The 21,714-nt window shown below is 44.3% G+C and overlaps 1 protein-coding gene across 1 annotated transcript in view; it reads right to left on the bottom strand.

Annotated features, from left to right (window-relative positions):
* The window catches only part of LOC137504020 (protein ELYS-like), an 831,023-nt gene that overhangs the window by 729,504 nt on the left and 79,805 nt on the right, over nt 1-21,714 (bottom strand). The window contains exon 4 of the mRNA XM_068231910.1: nt 14,663-14,719. Coding sequence (XP_068088011.1) covers nt 14,663-14,719 — 57 coding nt within the window. The remainder of the gene's footprint in view (nt 1-14,662; nt 14,720-21,714) is intronic.

The raw sequence follows: 21,714 nt of genomic DNA, 5'->3' as shown, positions 1-21,714 counted from the left end.
ATCATGTAGAGAGCCCTGGGCTCGCTACATGATTTAAAAAAAAATTTTTTAGAAGTGCGGCGCTGCCTCCTTGCCGGATTTTTTAGACCGGCAAGGAGGTTAAATCAAAGACGCACTTGTAAGTCAGACAAATATAACATTTAAAATTAAATAACCACAAATGTCTTTTCTGTGCTCACATCATTATCAGTTTTATTCAACCCCCAAGTGACATTCATTCTTAGTACTTAGTACAACATCCTTTTCCAGTTATAACAGCTTTTAAACGTAAAGTATAGCTTAACACAAGTGTCTTGCAGCGATCTACGGGTATCTTAGCCCATTCTTCATGGGCAAAAGCCTACAGTACAGTCACATTATTAGGCTTGCGCGCTGCAACTGCTTTCTTTAAGTCCCACCAGAGGTTCTCAATCGGATTTAAGTCTGGTGACTGCGATGGCCACTCCAAAATGTTCCAGCCTTTAATCTGCAACCTTGCTCTAGTGGACTTGGAGGTATGCTTGGGATCATTGTCCTGTTGAAAGGTCCAACGTCTCCCAAGCCTCAGGTTTGTGACGGACTGCATCACATTTTCATCCAATATCTCCTGGTACTGAAGATAATTCATGGTACCTTGCACATGCTGAAGCTTCCCTGTAACTGCAGAAGCAAAACGGCCCCAAAGCATGATTGACCCCCGCCATGCTTCGCAGTAGGCAAGGTGTTCTTTTCTTCACAGGCCTTGTTCTTCCGGCTCCAAACACAGCTTTGATCCATGGGCCCAAACAGTTCTAATTTTGTTTCATCAGTCCACAGAACACTACCACAAAAGTGTGTATGTATATATATATATATATATATATATATATATAGATAGATAGATAGATAGATACAGTGGGTTGAAAAAGTATTTGGCCCCCTTGAAGTTTTCCACATTTTGTCACATTACTGCCACAAACATGAATCAATTTTATTGGAATTCCACATGAAAGACCAATACAAAGTGGTGTACATGTGAGAAGTGGATCGAAAATCATACATCATTCCAAAAATTTTTTACAAATCAATAACTGCAAAGTGGGGTGTGCGTAATTATTCGCCCCCCTGAGTCAATACTTTGTAGAAACACCTTTTGCTGCAATTACAGCTGCCAGTCTTTTAGGGTATGTCTCTACCAGCTTTGCACATCTAGAGACTGAAATCCTTGCCCATTCTTCTTTGCAAAACAGCTCCAGCTCAGTCAAATTAGATGGACAGAATTTGTGAACAGCAGTTTTCAGATCTTGCCACAGATTCTCGATTGGATTTAGATCTGGACTTTGACTAGGCCATCCTAACACATAGATATGTTTTGTTTTAAACCATTCCATTGTTGCCCTGGCTTTATGTTTAGGGTAATTGTCCTGCTGGAAGGTGAACCTCTGCCCTAGTCTCAAGTCTTTTGCAGTCTCCAGGAGGTTTTCTTCCAAGTTTGCCCTGTATTTGGCTCCATCCATCTTCCCATCAACTCTGACCAGCTTCCCTGTCCCCGCTGAAGAGATGCACCCCCCGAGCATGATGCTGCCACCACATTTGACAGTGGGGTGGTGTGTTCAGAGTGATGTGCAGTGTTAGTTTTGTGCAACACATAGTGTTTTGCATTTTGGCCAAAAAGTTCCATTTTGGTCTCATCTGACCCGAGCACCTTCTTCCACATGGTTGCTGTGTCCCACACATGGCTTGTGGCAAACTGCAAACGGGACGCCTTAAGCTTTCTGTTAACAATGCCTTTCTTCTTGCCACTCTTTCAAAAAGGCCAACTTTGTACAGTGCATGACTAATAGTTGTCCTATGGACAGAGTCTCCCACCTGAGCTGTAGATCTCTGCAGCTCGTCCAGAGTCACCATGGGCCTCTTGACTGCATTTCTGATCAGCGCTCTCCTTGTTCGGCCTGTGAGTTTAGGTGGATGGCCTTGTCTTGGTAGGTTTACAGTTGTGTCATACCCCTTCCATTTCTGAATGATCGCTTGAACAGTGCTCCTTGGGATGTTCAAGGCTTTGGAAATCTTTTTGTAGCCTAAGTCTGCTTTAAATTTCTCAATAACTTGATCCCTGACATGTCTTGGACCTGTCTTGCGTGTTCTTTGGACTTCACGGTGTTGTTGCTCCCAATATTCTCTTAGACAACCTCTGAGGCCCTCACAGAGCAGCTGTATTTGTACTGACATTAGATTACACACAGGTGCACTCTATTTAGTCATTAGCACTCATCAGGCAATGTCTATAGGCAACTGACTGCACTCAGATCAAAGGGGGCCGAATAATTATTCACACACCACTTTGCAATTATTTATTTGTAAAAAATGTTTGGAATAATGTAGGATTTTCGTTCCACTTCTCATGTGTACACCACTTTGTGTTGGTCTTTCATGTGGAATTCCAATAAAATTGATACATGTTTGTGTGTAATGATCCGCTCAGCTGGCTGCACAGGCAGACAGCTGTTTGACCATTCCTTATGTCAGAGATGCAGGTCTCTGGAAAAGAGACCTGGCTTCATCTTGCAACTTTCAGAGTTGCTTTGCTGAGGGATTTGCATACATGCAAATTGCCCAGCTGTCTCCTTTGAGGGCTGGCAGTATAAAAGCCTTCTGCTCCCAGAAGGCTTTGCTGGTCATAACGGTTTGTTAAATACACTCCTGGAGTGTCAGCCACTGCTATCTTAGTATAGTTTATTCTAGGGGAGTGCTCCTTGCATTCCTAGTTAGTGCAGTCAGTTTGTGTATAATTTGTACTGCCTATTCTGTCCTGTCGTGTCTGTCGCGATTGCGCTGTCGCCAGCGGCGGTTGATAGCGAATCGCTCTGTCTTGTTTGGATGGCACTAGCCTCTAGCTGTAGCGGCTGTGGATCCTTCTTATCTGAGTTCCTGGAGTGTAAGCTGGAGCAGCGGTTGCTACTGGCTACCTCATTTGTCTGTCTTGTCTGTTTGTGCTCATTTGTGTTACTTGTGGCTAGTTAGGGTGGTGTGCTTGTCTCTGTTGCGCTTTTCGTGGAGACCGCGCTGTAAACGTGTTCGCTGTTGCGAATAAGTGCGGTGTTCGCGTTTAGTTAGCGTTTGTTATTTTCCTTATCATTCTCGTTATTTGCTGTGCCTTTGCTCTGCTCCTGGGTTTACCTCTGCTTAGTCTTGTGTCACCTCTGGCAATCGCCTCTCTCGCGATTGCGTTCCTACTCTGTTTCTGCGGTTGTGTGTGCACCATCGTGGGGTGGCGACTAGATTGGTGCACACACATACATTCTGTCCCTGTGCTCATTCTCATTCACAATCGCTTCTCTTGCGATTGCGTTCTCACTTGGTTTCCTCTGTTTCTGCGGTTGTGTGTTCACCGTCGCAGGTTGGCGACCAGATTGGTGGACATACATACATTCCTCCTCTGTGCTTATTCTGTCTTGTGTCGCGGTTAGCAATCGCCATCTCTTGCGATTGCCTTCTAACCTGATCTTCATGGTTGTGTGTTCATCGTCGCTGGGTGGCGACTAGATTGGTGGACATACATACACTCTGTCGCTTTACTCTCTCTCTTTAAGGGCTATCTTGCCCTGCGTTGCTTCCCTTCGTACAATTCCTTTCTGGCATCTGTGGCAGGGCAGAGGTTCTGTTCCTCTGCACTCCACAGCTCCATCTGCCGACGGATTTCCCTCTGTTGGTGCTTTGCACCAAAGCTGGGTTCTCTCCTTTCATACGCTTGTGGAGGATTTCCGCCGTGTCAGCGCACGCCTTGTGCGCTGATCACGGAGATAATTCCACAATCGTTACATTGTGGCGGTAATAAACGATTGAATATATCTCTAGATTCTGCTGATTGACCAGAGTAGTTGATAACAATGGGTAATCTTTCATTCAAAGTGGATATCTGTGTGGGGCTAGTCTTGTTAGGCCCGGTTCACCTTAGAGTTTTTTTCCTGGATCGGAACCGGAACGTATACTGTACAAACGGAACGGATGTGAAAAGATCCAATGTTAACCTGTGGATCCATTCACATGCGTCTGTTGGTACAGATACGTTCCGATCCTAAAAATTGCTGCAGGCCCTAATTTTCCAGACCATTCTGCTTAGCGGAACGGATCCGGACAAAAATGCAGCAGCATTGGGGCAATGTAAAACAGAACGTTTCTTCACACTAGTGAACAAACGGACCATTCCACAGGGGATGAAGGCATGAGCCAACGCAAATCTAGCAACGGGAGAGAGAGGGGAGGGTGCAGCAGCCGGGCGGGTGGGTGAGGGAGGGTTTATACTTACCTAATATTCCATAGCAGCCGGCGGTAGAGGCTTCCTTCTTCCACATCATGTGACTGACGCGTCATGTGACTAAATGATGCGTCATGTGACTACTAGTCACTGTGTAGTCACAGCGGAAGAAGAGGAAGCCTCTACTGCCGGCTGCTATGGAAGATTAGGTATGTATTGCCGAGTGAAAACGAATCTGATCAATCATTGATCAGATCCGTTTTCACTATGTGAACTGGGCCACGGACAGAGCCATCCGGATTCAGTGAAGCGGAGACCGGATTTGGTGAAGTGGAGACCGGATCTGCTCAGCGGATCTTTTTGGCTCACAAACGCAATGTGAACCAAAGGACCACTATCATGAAAACAATTTTTCTCCTATTTTGCTGTCACCTAAAGTAGGTAGAAATCTGACAGAACCAAGATTTTTTTTACTTGCCCATCTCCTCATAGGGGATTCTCTTGGTTTTGTTTATTTTCAAAAGCACTTGAATGGCAGTTGATCTTTCCAGCTGCCAAAAAAAGTGTGCAGCGAGCAGGGAGGCTGGCCAGCATCAATGTATAAATCCTTTTCAAGGAATGTCTTTATAAAGAATAAGAGCCTTGCTGAGAATCCCCCATGAAGAGATGGACTAGTCCAAAACCTGTTGGTTCTGTCAGATTTCTACTACCTACTGTAAGTGACAGCAAACTTAGGATAAAAGTAATTTATGGCTCATATTATTCTACAAGAAAAATATTTCTTATTTGTATAGGTTTACAAGCATTTTAAATTTTACAATTTTTTGCGATAGTGGTCCTTTCAAATGCACTCTTGTTTGGAGAACAAAGCGGACCTCTCACAGGCAGCATCTATCAAATCAGGTGGATGTTTTTCTATAAAGTTTAATTTTAGAACTTTAGATTGTTTATTGTAGTCCTCATGTCTTGTGCAGTTACACAGAATTTGTTTAAATTGACCAAATGGTTAACTCAACTCCAAGGGTGAGATAACATGAATATTGCATAAGGCTTTCTGTTACACCCTTCCAAACACAGAGGAGGTCACTGATGAAACAGCAACAAAGGACAAGATTTGCACGAAATGGGTTGGCCTCAGACCAGACTAGCTGGCCCTCTAGCCAACCCATATATAAATTCGCAAAATTGATGCGAATCTCATCCCCATTGCCGCAGCTGTAAATAAAAAGTATCCAAAAACGTAAATTATCTGTTTTTCAATATCAGTTCAATGGAGTTGAGAATAAATTGCTTCTGGTTTTGTGGCATGAACGGATCTCCTGCTAGATAGTAACCAACTGCCCTAAGGTCCAAATTGTGTGGGATATTGTTCTAGAGTGCACACACATCAAGTGTAGCCCATCTATAAGAGTCTGGTACCCACTCCAGTTGTCTGATAGTTCGTAGGGTGTGGGTCATATCTTTTAGGTACGAAGGCAACTGGCACATATTTTTGAAGGTGTATATCAATATAAATGGGACAGACAACTAGTGAAAAACTTGATGCTTGAAATTATGGGCCTACCTGGGGAATTAGACATTTCTGCACCTTGGCCAGGTGGTTGATGAGATTTTGGGGGTTTGGACATTTAGATTACCATATTCTTCCTTACTCAAGATGCCACTATAGTGACCTTGCCTGATATGATCTTGGTATCTACTTAAAAAAAAAAAAAATCAGTTGAATCACATGTGAGTTTTTTATTATATAATGGGTCACTAGTAGGCATATTGCTTTACCAATATATATTTCTGTCTGTCCTGTACAACTACTCCACCCTAGTCATCCTCCCGTATTACTATTGTATCATTAGAACAAAGCAGTTTAATAGCTCTCTTCTCAAGTTTAGTGAGGTTGGTGTTACAGATTGGTCTGTTTTCAAGTTTTAGAATCCCTGTCGTGACCAAATTGCAGAATGTGTCAATTTGTGTTCCTTTGTATTAAAGAGACTCTGTAACAAAATGTTCAGCCTTATTTCTTCTATCCTATAAGTTCCTATACATGTTGTGCTCTGTCTTACTGCGGCCTTTTCTAGTTGCACAGTCACTGTAATATCTCTGTTATATAATCTAATATTTCCTTTGTCAGCTCAGGCAGGAATGTGCTGCTCTTCTGTGATAGGGAGAAGCTATGGAGAAGCTATGCACACACCCTCCACACCTCCTGCAGGTTCTGTGTGCTGTGTTGTTGTTGCTGTATGAGTCACAGACAGAGTTTCTCTGAGCCTGTCACATTCTGGTTAGCAGCCATGGTTTTTGTTTGTAAATACTGCCTAAAACTGGCAATTACAAGCCAGGATCGCAGCAAAGAGTGGCAGAAACAGCAAAGAGGGTCCCAGGAGAACATAATGAATAGAATGGTATGCTTTTCATTGTAAGAAGTAGGATTGCATTTTGATTTATTTCTTAGGGTGGTGGATATAGGTTTCTCTATTATGGTTTCAATTAGATTATTGATATTAGACTGTGGGAGTCTGGCAGATTCTATGGATCCTAGAATGTGAATGTCTGTGTTGGGCTCCCTGTTCTTCTGACTCTTAAAGGCAAAATATCTCTGCAAAGAGAGTTTTCGTAAATATGAATGAAGGTCTGTGAGGAGTTGGTAAACGTTTACTTTTTTCTGAAGGACAAAAAGACAAACCTTTTTGAAGGACAGAGGTCTCTTTTGGGGATAAGGTATGGGATGACAGATTGAAAATAGGGATTAATGGAACTGGATTAAATCTATTGGTTGGGTCTGTTGTCTTTTGGGTCCTAGTTCGTTTTCCTGCCCACTTGCCTCTTCTGTGAGCTTTGACTCTTGTCTTTTTGCCATATACTCTGATGTGAGGATACATTGGCACTGGTATTTGACTCTTAGGTAATCCTGGGCTGATGGGTGTGTTGCTGTCCTATTGGAGTACCCATTACAGGTGTTTCTGAAATGGACAGTATGTGTTTCAGTCTAGGCCAATTGCATATAGTGACACTCTCTCATCCCCACATGTAAGCCCACTATATCTGGACTGGAGCGAAAAATTACAGCCAAGGGTTTCATCGCTGGTGCGAATGGCGCCAAACAAAGGAAACATGTCTGCGCATGCCCATCCCAGAAGAAAAAAGGAAGATATCCAAATCCTGATCTGAACTTAAGCTTTTGGGTAAAAGTACAGCGCCTTGATAGAAGTGAGACTTTTGCTCGCAACATGAAATGTTTTCAACACTTCCCATAAATATATCCATTTGACTTTGTCAAAAGCTTTTCAGCGTCTAGACATGATTACTCTAGATCTGACACTATGTTGAGTGTAAGGTCATCAACCTACAAAGATTAATACTGCTGCCTTTGCCAGGAATAAAGCCCGACTTGTCCCCATGGACAACAGAGGGTATGACTGTTGAGCCTCAATGTAAAGATTTTTGCCAGAATTTTACTGTCCACATTAGAGAGATTGACTAATGCTGGGCATACACGGTAAGTTTGTTCCTTATCAATCGAGCCGCTGATGGCTCGATTGATAATTTCCGACAGGTCCGATGACTCGATCGACTCCCCGCGGGCGGACAATAGCGTGGAATCGAGTGGAAGATAAGGAGCGTCCGCGGGGACGAGCGGGGATCGATCCAGGCGCCGGCGGGGACGCGCCCGGATCGAGCCAGCGGCTCGATCCGGCGCAACAAACTTACAGTGTATGCCCAGCATAAGAGAATAATTGAGGGGCTAATTGGACTTTATATGTAGTGCAGAGCTCTGAGGAAAAACTACCTAATTCCTTCTTTTGAGGGAGGAGATAGCCTGTTTGACCTGTACGAGAGTAATGTCAGCCTTCAAAGAATAAACATCGTGGACACTAAGAAAGGGGAGGTCGATAGTATTTAAATAAGTTTAAATATCTGATCCAGTTTTTGTGATTGTGATTTCACAATGCTGGAGATATAGGTGCCCGCATCCCAGGCAAACAGGGGGTTAGAGTCATGGGATAAACGCTGGTATTCCCATAGCCTGTCCTGCACTAAAAATCTTACTCTGGGTTCGACGAGCCAGCGAGGGGAGAGTCTCTATATACGATCTATGGTTTGATTACCAAAATCCAGAGTCACTTCTAAGAGACAGTAATCCAAAATACCTCAAGGTACTAAGGAGATATCATGAACTAAAGACATAGGGGACACAGGGATAGCTACATACTAGTTAAATCCTAGAGATTATGTGGTATGATGCAGAATGGCAGGTAAAGCCTGCTTCATTTGAGTGCTTCCAATGCCAGACATCTGTCAGAGAATTTATTTATTTTACTATTTATTATTTTGTATTTATATAGCGCTGACATATTACACAGCGCTGTACAGTGTGTGTATGTATGTATGTATGTATGTAAGTATGTATGTATGTATATATATATATATATATATATATATATATATATATATATATATATCTTGTCACTAACTGTCCCTCAAAGGAGCTCACAATCTAAAACCTACCATATGTCTATATTATGTAGTTTAGGTACTGTAGTCTAGGGCCAATTTTAGGGGGAGCCAATTAACTTATCCATGTTTTTGGAATGTGGGAGGAAACTGGAGTGCCCAGAGGAAACCCACGCAGACACGGAGAGAACATACAAACTCTTTGCAGATAGTGCCCTGGCTGGGATTTGAACTAGGGACCCAGCGCTGCAAGGCGAGAGAGCTACCCACTACGCCACCGTGCTGCCCATAAAATATGTTTGTGCCCAGTCAGATAGCGCAGTATTGTCTAAGGATCTGGGATGAAGCCTACCAGTCTGCTGCAATGGGACCATGTTAAAATCTCCCAAGAAAAAGTGGAGTGGATGTGGTGGGGGTGTCTCGGCACCCTGTGAGAAAAAAGTAGAGGAGACAAAAGCAGGAACCCAGTAGTGTAATATGTCGGTGTACAAGTAGATAGTAATAAGTTAAAATGCTACTCACAAAGGAGGGTTTCAGGGGGCAACCGACCACAGAAAGCAGGTGGAGACCATAAACCCGACTCCACTCAGGGTAGTCCCAGCCGGGACCTGGATGTGGTCGCTCTCTTCTGAAAAAAGGGGACAGGGGTCCACCGTGGTGGAACACACAGGTGGTCTGTCACCACCCCTAGGACACAGTGTGCGGGGGTAAACTAAGCACAATTATGGGGAAAGAGGCGCCCTGGTAGAATAAAAGCGTCTAAAAACAGCTTACAATGAGAAAAAGGATATGAGGTAGCTTACCTCAATGATGTAATCTTTGTGTGTAACAAAATATTTTTTATTTAGCACAGGCAACGCATTTCGCGGTTCTGAGCCCGCTTCATCAGGCCAATAACAGTGCCAAATGAAAGAGTCAATATGGCATACGGAGCCCCTCTGCCTCTTTTTCTAATTTTAAGCGGTTTTTAGACGCTTTTATTCTACCAGGGCGCCTCTTTCCCCCTAATTGTAATGTGGAGTGGAGTATTTGAGAGTGATTTGGGCAAATATGTGTAGCAACTCAGTCGTCCCAGGAGGTGGATTATACAGCCCCAAAAGAACTAATAATGTTTCATGGATTTTGGTATGAATCATGACATATCTCCCAGCTCCATCTATCTTCAGTTTAAAGAGCTGAAAGAGAATAGAATAGAATAAGCTTTATTCGCCAAGTGCGGCAGGTACCGCACCCGGAATTATTTGTGGTAACAAACGGCATTCGGCATAGTGCAATAACAACAGTAGTATGAACAACAACAGGAGCGACAACAGCAAGAAATAACAGCAGCAACAACAACGTAGTGCAATGACACCAAACGATAATGCAAATTGTAAACATGTGATGCTAGCGGCTAGTCGTGGGGTGTGGTTCGATGCCACGGCTAGAGTTCAAACATGCAGACATGACTCCTTGCGTGGCTGGTGGAGACTGCGGGATGTCGTTGGAGAAAGCTAGTTGAGGAGGAGGACTGCTTGGGGGAAAAAGGTGTTTCTGTGTCTGGTGGTTTTTGTGTGAATGGCCCTGTAGCGGCGTCCTGAGGGAAGGAGGTTAAAGAAACGGCAACCAGGGTGGGAGGGATCCTGTGTGATCTTGTTGGCCCTGGACCTCATTCTGGATGTGTGGAGGAGGTCCAGGGGGGGCAAGGGTGACCCGATAATCCTCTCAGCGGCTTTCATCACTCGCTGGAGTTTGTGCTTGTCTTTTTCGCTCACCCCTGAGTACCAAACAGTGATGGAGGAGCTGAGGACAGACTCAATAGTGGCCGTGTAGGACCTGATCAGTAGTTCACGTGGCATTCCAAACTTCCTCAATTGTCTGAGGAAGAACAGCCTCTGCTGGGCCTTCTTTTGTGTTATGGTGATGTTCACATTCCACTTCAACCTGTCAGTGATGGTGGTTCCCAGGAACCGAGCACTTTTCACCCTGGAGATCTCAGTTCCTTCAATGGAAATCGGGCTGGGAGGAGGTGCATTCTTTCTGAAGTCCACGATGAGCTCCACAGTTTTTGCCGTATTTAGAACAAGTTTATTAACCTTACACCAATTGTAGATCCGCTCAATCTCGTTCCGATATTCTTGTTCCCCGTTTTCGCCAATGAGGCCAAGGACGGTGGTATCATCTGCAAACTTGATTACCTTAACCGTGTCAGCCGAGGAGGTGCAGTTGTTTGTGTATAGGGAAAAGAAGATCGGGGATAGTACGCATCCTTGCGGAGCGCCTGTATTGGTGATTCTAACACTGGAGGAACAGCTGCCAATTCTAACTAGCTGTGTCCTGTTGGTGAGGAAGTCGTTGATCCAGGCGCAAAGAATAGGGCTGATACTGAGTTGTAGGAGGTTGACGTGCAGGATGTTTGGGCAGATGGTGTTGAAGGCGGAGCTGAAGTCTAGGAGGAGGATCCGGGCATAGGTGTTAGGTCTGTCCAGTTGAGCTGTGATGTGTTGCAGGCAGATATTAACGGCGTCTTCTACTGACCTGTTCTCCCTGTAAGCAAACTGGTGGGGTTCCAATAGAGTGGCGGTTTGGTGCTTCAGGTGCGAGAGAACCATTCTTTCAAATGTTTTCATGATAATTGGGGTTAAGGCAACAGGTCTGTAGTTGTTTAGCTCTGTGACCCCAGGTTTCTTGGGGACTGGGATGATGTCAGATTTTTTGAGGCAGGATGGAACTTTGCCCATCAACAGTGATTTGTTGAAGATGGAAGTGAGGACCGGGGCCAGCTGGCTAGCACAGATTTTCAGGCAGGTTGGAGATATGCCGTCCGGACCTGGGGCTTTTCTGGTGTTGATCTTCCGTAGGTGCCATAGTACGTCGGCCTCCTGAACTGTGCCCAGAGCTAAGAGCAGTTGACCGTGAGCGAATGAGTTGGGCGCACTGAGTGTAGGTGTGGATTCCTGGTCCGCCAGGTGGATGGGTGGGTGCTCAAACCTGCAATAGAATTCATTGAGCTCCTCCGCTAGTGCGATGCTTGGAGGTATGTGTTGAGGAGGGGGCTTAAAGCTAGTGGCTGCCCTGAGGCCTCTCCAAACATCGCAAGCATTGTTGGACTGTAGGCTGGACCTCAGCTTGTTGGAGTAGTCGGTTTAGGGTGTTCCTGGCCTCCTTGAACTCCTCTGGGGTGCCTGATTTGTGCGCTTCCTCTTTAACCTTCCTTAGTTGGCACAGCTTTCCGTTGAACCAGGGTTTGCTATTAGGGAAGATTTTTACTGTCTTCCATGGAACGCACAGCTCCTCGCAAAAGCCGATGTAGGAGGTGACATTCTCTGACCATTCCTCCAAGCAGGGAGCTTCCAGGGCAGACCAGTCAGTGCTGTCGAAGCAGGCCTGAAGTTTCCACTTGGCCTCCTCTGTCCACTTTTTGGCAGTCCTGACAGTTGGCTTGGAGGATTTGAGCTGCCTTTTGTAGGTGGGGATCAGGTGTATTAGGCAGTGGTCAGAGTTGCCTAGGGCAGCCCGGCGAGTCACCTTGTATGCTTCTTTTAGGACCGTGTAACAGTGGTCCAGGGTGTTTTGGTTCCTGGTGGGGCAGGTGATGTGTTTGTATCGAGGCAGCTCTTGGCGAAGGTTTGCACTATTGAAGTCCCCTAGAATGATAAAGAGGGAGTCCGGGAGGGATGTCTCTCGCATCGAGATGACATAGCTGAGTGTGTGCAAAGCATTCTTGATGTCGGCATCCGGGGGGATGTATACTCCTTCAAGGACGTAGGAGTAGGCCCTTCTTAATCAGTATACTGATCCCACTCAAGTATGAAGAGCTGTAATAATGTCCTACCCACGGTCTCAAGTGCCAGAACTCTGCTACCCATGAGATGCATTTCCAGCAGAATGACCAAGTGGGTCAAGTGAGACTTAAGGTAATTGAATATTAGTGATCTATAGAAATAGGCATTTAGACCTCTAGTGTGCCATAGAATACATTTAACTTGTTCACGTTTGTGTGACCTCAAGAAAGCTCATAGTGGGGTGGGGGGGGGTGAACGGAAGGGGGCATGCCAAAAGCCGATGGAGCAGGACGTGTAAGCGAGAAGCTCCGGGGAGACAGACACCTAAAGGCTAGTTTTGGCACGCAACCACTCTGCAAAGATGGGAAAAAGAGAAAGATAAGCAGGCTAAGCAGACCAGGAAGCCGAGGAAGACCTCTCCGAGCAACTCACAGAGAGGAGTACCGGAGATTTTTAAGTCGCAGACGGCCTCTTCGAGTACTAGCATGAGAAGCAAGATGGCGCCGGATCTGGACAATCAGAGTGTGACGCACCAACCCTCTGGTGACACTTCACAGAGATCGCACGAAGAGCAGCTTCCCCAAGCTAAGGTACTTACGTTGGGTGATCTAAATGCAGTGCCTGGAGATTTGAAATCCGCTCTGCAAACAGCGGTAGCTTCCGTGCGAGGGGGATATCCAATCGCTATCAGCTAAAGTAGAGGCCATTACTAGCACGGCCAAGGCTCAGGCGGGAGATATCAAGCGCCTTAAAAAGCAATGCAGCAGGCAGGATCACCAACTAAAGCAGGCCTTCAGGATCATAAAAGACCTTGATAATAGAGGCCAGAGAAATAATTAAAGGTATTGCTGAAACAGTGCAACAGACGCAGCTAATGAACGCTTTACAGTCTGTAACAGTTTGCTTGAGAGAGATGCAAACACTGCTGTAGAGTTTGTGCGGGCTCACAGGGCACAATAATGTAACAATTCTGTGGCTAGTTCACCAAGGCTGAATAACACCATCTGCTAAAAAGTATGCAGGCCCAGGAATGATAATATTTCCTTTGGTTGTCTGAACTGTCCAAACCAGAAGTAGTTGTAATATTTGCTGCATTCAAGGATGATGGACAGTTCATGGTTATGAGAAGTTTCAGGAAATTATTCTTTACTAATTAAATAAATAGTATTCATTGGTTGATTTTCCTCTATGTTTCATGCTGTAAAATATGTCATTAACACCATCTGCTAAAAAGTATGCAGGCCCAGGAATGATAATCCTCCATGAGGAGGAGGTCTAGTCCAAAACCTCCCCTTTAGAAGTTCAGAGCCGTCAGAATTCATACTATGTTGAGTCAAAGATACATAGAAACATAATAGTTTGCATTACATTTTACTCTGGAACTACTGGAATTTTTGTGTATGCATATTTTAAATGTGTGTAGCACAGCCTCAGATTCCTCCGAACCCCCCCCCCCCTCCTTCCACCAGAGCAGTACAAACCAGAGTAGAGCCATGTGTTCTCTAATGTGATGGCTGTATATAATTTCAGGAGTAATTTGCGGATTGAACTTCCAAGCCAGTCTTGGCTTACCACACACAATGGGACTTAAAGGGGAACTTCAGCCTGAACAAACATACTGTCATTAAGTTACATTAGTTATGTTAATTAGAATAGATAGGTAATATAATTTTTTACCCACCCTGTTTTAAAAGAACAGGCAAATGTTTGTGATTCATGGGGGCTGCCATCTTTGTCATGGGGGCAGCCATCTTTTTGGTTGAAAGGAGGTGACAAGGAGCAGGAGACACAGTTCCAACTATCCTGTGTCCTGATTACCCCTCCCAGCTGCACACGCTAGGCTTCAAATGTCAAAATCAAAATGTAAAAAAAAAAAATTGCACCAAAACAGCAGAATGAGAGCAACAACTCAGCAATCCCATCATGCTTTGCACAGCATCAGGGGAAAAAAGCCCGGGCAGTTTTTTTCTGTACAGCTAAAAATGAGGCTTGTATAAGAGAAACAAAGTTCTGATGCTGTGAAACTGTTAAAGAAACACCAAGCCTTTTCAGTGCTGCTGAGTTGATTTTTAGTCCGGAGGTTCACTTTAACATGCTGCTATGATATGTACAGAAGCTTTATCATCACTCATGATATGAGCATGTTCTACAAATCTGAAGGTTCATTTTAACACTCATAACCAAAACTTTAAGACAATTAAATAAAATAAAATAAATGTTTTCATGGAAAGGATACGATGGCATGTTTGCTCATTTCATCTGCGTTTTCTAGAAGATACAAATCCAAAAGAGCCTAAAAAGGAAAAAAAGAAAAAGAAAAGATAATTAGCAGTGTGCCTGTAATAATATAATTCAAAGGAATAAGAGCATTTTCTGTGGCGCGCTACAAGTAGGTGGCACAGATAGAGACAATAACATAATACATCAAATCAACAGAAGGGTGAAACAAAATTAGAAGAGCGACTTGAGAAGTTGTGCCGATTAAGTAGTAAACTGGAATCAAAATGGATGGCCAACTAAAAACCTCTCAAGTTTTAAGTCAGATTGCATGCTTGCCTGAAGAGGTCAGTTTTTAAGGCTGCTTTTGAAAATCTTAAGGGATAGCAAATGTTGAATTTAATGGTGAAAGAAGTTGCAGAGACAGGACAGTTTTTCAAGTTCTCAATACAGGTGGGAGAAGGGGAGATTACATTTTGGACAGAGGTAGTTATACAGCTGTTCAAGCCACATTAGGGCTTCGATCTCTGGGGACCATGCTTTCAACCACTAAATTAGAGCTACAATTTATAAGTAGAAAAGACAGATGAGAGTAAAAACTGTTGCAATTGCTGCTACGGTATTCACAAATAAAAGACTTCCGCGAGCTGTGCGCTGTAGTCTATGGCTGCCACTGGAAAACTTACTTCAGTGTTCTGTGTGTACAGCTGTGAGTATAGTCACTGTTACGCTTGGTGGTATATTCTCCACAGTCAGCACGACATGCATAATCTGACGTGAAGGAGGTACACACGCTAGCACAAGGAACCAGGATATCCCCAGTTTAGTGGAGGAGAGGACTGACTCCAACAGGAGATGTGGCGCACAGAGCAGGCATAGATCGGAACAGCCACAAACAATCCTTTCACTATAGTGGCTCAGCTGAAGGTAGCGCTGAGCGCATAAACCAGAACTCAGAAGATCAGGACAGGTAACAGAATGAACGCTTGCTAAACTAGTCACTGCTTAAGTGACAGCGAGCATCCATAACAAGACAGACTGTAATGAGGCAGCCAATGCGATTGCAGCGGTGGCGTGCCTCACAAGGACAGGACAGAATAGTCGGGAAATAGAGTCAAAGAAGGCAGTCGTAATACACACAAATATACAATAGGTATGATTTCCTAGCGTATTATGATTACAGCTATCAATGAACTACAAACGACTAACTGACATATGTATATATCGGCGATAAACCGATATATGACATAAGAAAGGAAGACTAACTAAGAACTGGAGCAGGACTAGGAAGGATTCGCTACTTCTACGCAGAAGCGAGCGCAATCCACGCAAGGCAACAGGAACAGGACTGAACTAGCTAAGCACGGGTGATCACGATACGCGCAACCTACCAAAACGTGCTGGAAACTAACTGACTGAACACAGGATATAAACAGTTCGAGTACGTATATATCAGCGACACTGATGTATTAACGTAACACGAACACGCTAGTGTGCATATATATTGGCGATGAACCGATATATGATGCAAGACTAGCAAAGTAACAACTACTGAACTAGGACTCACTGACCCCTGCGCAGGAGCCAGTGCAGTCCACGGACTAGGAACGGGGGAGGGGGGGGGGGCGAGACAGAGTAACAGACTGATCTGAAACTATGATAGCCCGTGGAGCCCTGCAGGAAGCAGATTGTATACCCTGCGTGTCCGCAGTCGCCTTAGTTCCCAGTTCACAGGCCTCATCCGTTCCGTCGGCGTCTAGCACGCCGGGAACGGTACTGTCTCGTGCTCATAGGGTCTCTGTATCGCGTGGGCGCACGCGGAGACATGACCTTTATGCTGGAAGAAGGCGTGTCAGCTGACCTGCCAGTCGGCTGACGTCAGAGGTGGCTCACGCCGCTCGGATTGGCTGATTGGTAAGGGGCACGGCTGTGAGCTCTCCTCGGCTTCTTAAGCCTTCACTGGTCATTTGCAACTTGTCTGCTGTTGCGAATATACTCGTGTTAGCGCTCAGACCTTAGACTAGTATCCAGTGTGCTTTTATCTGGGAGGAAACCAGGGATTTCACACAAGACTAGGACTATTGTTATATTGTATTACTGATTACCTGTGTATGATTCTGGCTATACTCTGACCTTGCTATTGCTTATCGATTCTGTACTTCTGCCTATCTGACTTTAGTTGCTGAACCTCTGCCTGATAACTCACTATTCTTCTGCCTCACGTTTCTGTACTGTATTAGTCTCTCAGTTGCCGAACCTTGCCTGTCTGACCCCTCCACTCACCAGTGGGCCCTTGGCACTGGTGAGGTGCTCTTCTGTCTAATACCCACCAGCTCCTCTGGCGAGGTTTAGTTTAAGTTATACAGCTCCTGTGACTGATAGTACCTTACCAGCTCCTCTGGTAAGGTCTAGTTAAACTATTCAGTCGCTTGTGCTGATAGTACCTTACCAGCTCCCCTGGTAAGTTAAGGTTTAGCCAAACTTTGTTGTCACTCTTGCTGTTAGTACTTTACCAGCTCCTCTGGTAAGGCCTATTATTTATACTACTGTTGTTGCAGCTAGTACCCACCAGCTCCCCTGGTGAGGGCTAGCACTGTTTCAGCTAGTTCCCACCAGCTCCCCTGGTGAGGTCTAGCACTGTTGTTTCAGATAGTACTCACCAGCTTCTCTGGTGAGAGCTATCCATTTATTCTACTGTTGCACCAAACACGTTACACCTCTGTTTCTCAGCCTTCTATACTTGCATTGATGGTGATACTGCAGATCACCACATAATCGGGTATGGAGTCTGTATTATTGGTGATTCTGCAGATCACACAATAATCAGACGTCTGTGTGCTACACCAATCGTTAGATCTTTATACTGAGGTCATCCAATGGGAGCAGACATGCAGATTCCCACACAGGTGAATGATAATTATTCAATCCTGAGCTGGCCAAAACTGCAGAGCCACTGCAGATGGAATCAGCAACTAGTTTGAGTGCAACCTAAACTATGCAAGCAAATGCATGTAATGACATGAAAAACTCCTGGTCTTCAGTAAAACTGCAGCCAGCAGTACATGCTGCAGACGTGATCATAACAGCCACTTTGGATTGTAGAATTTTGGAAGATTCCTTTTTTCAGCATGCATATATCTAGTCTAGTGCATGTTGACTGGACCTCTGACTGGACTGAGCCTATAGAACAAGGTGGTTGTTTGTTTTTTATTTAAGAAAAAAATGTCCTTCCATAACTTTCCATACCACATGAAAATATAAAATTAGGGATACAAGGTACATTACACCACAAAGTGTTTTACAATAATCAGTACACAGCAAAGAGTTATCCAATCTAAACACAAATGTCGTTTCCCAGCTTATCTTCTATACTACATTCCTCATAGAAAGTTTGGAATACTTTTGTCTGGGATTCACTTCTGAAGTGTTTTTCAAACTGGGGGTCGCATATGAAAGGAATATAATTGACGGCTTGCTCGTTAGGATCCAGCCAGCATCCTACTAGTTTCATTGCCATATTCATAGAACATACGTTTGCACCTCTGTACAGAAATTTGTGCTCTCATAAATAACAGGAATTTCAATTTCTCTCTCTCAGCGGTTAGTTCCCCCAATACACTTCCAGAGAGAGTTTTTATGATCACTCTCTAACTTTGCTATCTTTCCCAACGTATATTTTACCTCCCCTTTCATGCTCCTTCTTAACTCTGCTACCTTCTTGAATTAGGATCCCCCAAATGACTTTTATGCGCCCTCCCATACTGTAACTGGGGAGACAACAGTGTTAGCAATAATTTCAAAATATTCAATTTTTCCTCCAACTATTTTCTTCACTGTGTCCTCTCTTCAGTAGGGAGACATTAAGTCTCCATACAGATGCTCTCTCCCTGGGGCTTCTTATACCTATCTACAAGGAAATCTGGGCATGGTCAGAATAAGAGGCGCCACCTATCTCCGATTTCACATAGTCCGAGTTTAAATTATAAGAGATCAGGAAGAAATCAAGTCGCGAGTAGGTACCATGAGGGTGAGGGAAAAAAGTATATTCTCTGTCTCTAGGGTGCTGAAGTCGCCAAATATCTACCATTTTTGTTTAACTAGGTTTTGTCTTACTTTGAGGATAGCACTGTTATGGTGGTCATACATGGTACAATAAAAACATTCGATTATCCCTTTTATTCGATCTAAATGATCGAATTGAATGAAAGTTGAAAGTATTTTTTTTTTTGATCAAGAAATTCGAATGATTATTCCGTTTTTTCGAGAACACATCTGATCGGACATGCTGGAAAAATCTTTATATTCGATCTAACGTAATAATCAAACTAAATTATCTAATTGAAAAAAAATAAAAAATTGTACCATGTATGGCCACCTTTAGAGAGACAGGATCTGCCTGAGGAAGAGTCCAAGTTGGGGTCCAGCACAAGGTTAAAATTCACCCCCCCCCCTACAACTACTGACCCCTCCGCAAACTCCTCCAAGGCTTTCAGCATTTGACATATAAAGGTTATCTGGCCCGTGTTTGTTTTCTGTTCTAACCTGTCTTGAGATTATGATCACAATCCTCTTGGTTTTAGTGTCAGGTAAATTACTGCAATAGGCCAATGGGTATCTGTTATTTTAGGATTTGTAGAGCCTTTAAAATGTGATTCTTGTATAAAAGCTATTTGTATATGTGCTTTATATAAATACTATAACCAGGGCTGTGGAGTCGGTACAAAAATCCACCGACTCTGACTCCTCAGTTTAGGATTCTACCGACTCCGACTCCTCCAATTTGCATATTACAATCTTGTTGATTGAAAGTATGTAACATGAAATTACTCTCTTAACTGCCAACGCTTAGGAATTTTAAAAGACAACTGAAGTGAGAAGGATATCTAGACTGCCATATTTATTCCCTTTAGTCATAGACTAAAACTAGTCCTTGGTAAGAGTACTTGAAAAAGGTACAGACCAGAAAAAAGAACATCTATCAGGCCCTATGCACTGTAACTGTGGGTACATGTAAGAATGATGTGCAGGTACTCTGCAGGGGACTGAGGAGATTCTTCCTCTATTACACATTCTTCATATACAATCTGAACCAGGTTTATGGGTGATAGACAACACCTATGTTCAATGTGCACAACATTCTCAGTGGATTCCCAGCAGCTCTGTGGGGCGTGCATATGTAGAGTATAGTACTACTGTGTAACAAACTAAACCTGAGACAGAAGAAATTAAAGTTTTATACATACCTGGGACTTCCTCCAGCCCCCTTCAGGCTAATCAGTCCCTCGCTGTCCTCTTCCGCCACCTGGATCTTCTGCTAGGTACTTGAGCCAGTCTGGCGTAGTGCGCATGCAAACTATTGCGCAGGTGCAGAATGCTCCTGGCTGTAGGAGCAGCATGCGGCCGGACTGTGCTGACTGGCTGAATTACCGGGACTCATAGCAGAAGATCCAGGTGGCGGAAGAACAACAGTGAGGGACTGATTGGCCTGAAGGGGGCTGGAGGAAGCCCCAGGTATGTTTAAAACTTTTCTTTTCAGGTACCCTTTAATTTGTAGTCACCAAACCAAATTTTAACAACATATTGAGTGATTTGATTTCATGAGAAAAGAGTGCATACATTTGCATAAATCAGCATCAACGCAGAATGATTTCCATCTCATTGACCATCTCTATTAGTGACACGGCTACACATCAGGCTTTATTCTTACAGCATAGATGTTATTTAGTGTATATATAAGAGATTCCTGTGTACACATCATATATACTGTACAGTCACAATCATATGTATATCTCACTTTTAAAATACAGGGACTGCTTTACTGAAGCAGCGCAAGTAACTAATTTTGATTGGTTTATTTCATTTTTGTGGACTAAGCACAGCTATTACTGTATATATAAATTATGTATGATGACTTATCTGAGAAATAGAACATTGTATCATATTTTCTATTTTAATTACAGTTTAAATTCATTGGGAGTCGGAGTTTTTTTTCCTGACTCCGACTCCAGGCACCCAAAATTGCTCCAACTCCACAGCCCTGGCTATAACAGTAGTTCTCTTCTCAGGGATATTGAGGCCACAAACATTCAGAGACCTGAATTTAATCTGTTCTCTTAGCATAATCTTAGGTCCCCCCCCCCCACAAGTTATAGATACACCAGGATCTCTGGACGACCTGCCCAAGCATCAAACACACATGTGAGGAGGGATAAGGGGGGAGAGGCTGCGGTGAAAACCAAAGAAGAAGAAGAAAAAAAAAAAAAAGAGCCAATAGTCAAGAAGAAAAATCCATCCAACCCCACATTCATTCCATCCAATCATTCCTGACTTCTGCTAACAGACCTCCATACACCCAACTCCCCACACATCATACAACCAATGCATTTCAAGTGCTGGTATTAACCAACACCAAACCACTGTGTGGACTATTACCACCATGTCGTTCCGAGGACACTTGGAGATCCTCCGTCTCAATGAGGGCCCCCCTCGGTCCCTCAGAACCGGCCAATCTTTAGGCCCCCAGGGGAGTGGACCACACAGACGCAGGAGCCCACTACCTCTGCACACATGGACCCCGCAACACTGCCAAGCCCTCAGCCCCCCCCCCCCACACACCACCACAGGCACAAGTCTTTGGTGAGTGGGCACGGGACACCGCGGGCACAAAGCCCGGGGGTGCAGGGGTTGTATCCTCATCTTATTCCAACAGCCTCTGCATTCAGTGACCCTTAATAAAAATAACAATCAAAGCCCCTCATAAACCTCACTCCCCCTCCGCCTCCTCCACCCTCTCATCCCAAGTTGTATCTAACCTTTAAACCTCAAGAGACCCCCGATCCACTCACCAGTGAAGGGCATAAAGTATCTTGTGCCCAGAGCCGACTGCACGCAGCACAACTGGGTTTACCCCATGACAGCGGTCAGTCGGCCCACAGGCAGCAAGTAGATAGGGGGCCACGGGTGAGAGTGCCACCAGCAACCTCAAACTCTAGTCCAGTTTGAAGGCGGGCGGATATCCCCCCCCCCCCCCCAAGCCACCCTTCATAAAACATTCAAAACCTCACTTATTAC

The sequence above is a fragment of the Hyperolius riggenbachi genome, chromosome 4, assembly GCF_040937935.1.
Source record: "Hyperolius riggenbachi isolate aHypRig1 chromosome 4, aHypRig1.pri, whole genome shotgun sequence".
Taxonomy (NCBI): Eukaryota; Metazoa; Chordata; class Amphibia; order Anura; family Hyperoliidae; genus Hyperolius; species Hyperolius riggenbachi.
The sequence above is the reverse complement of the archived record's forward strand: the minus strand, read 5'-3'. Positions and strand labels throughout refer to the sequence as shown.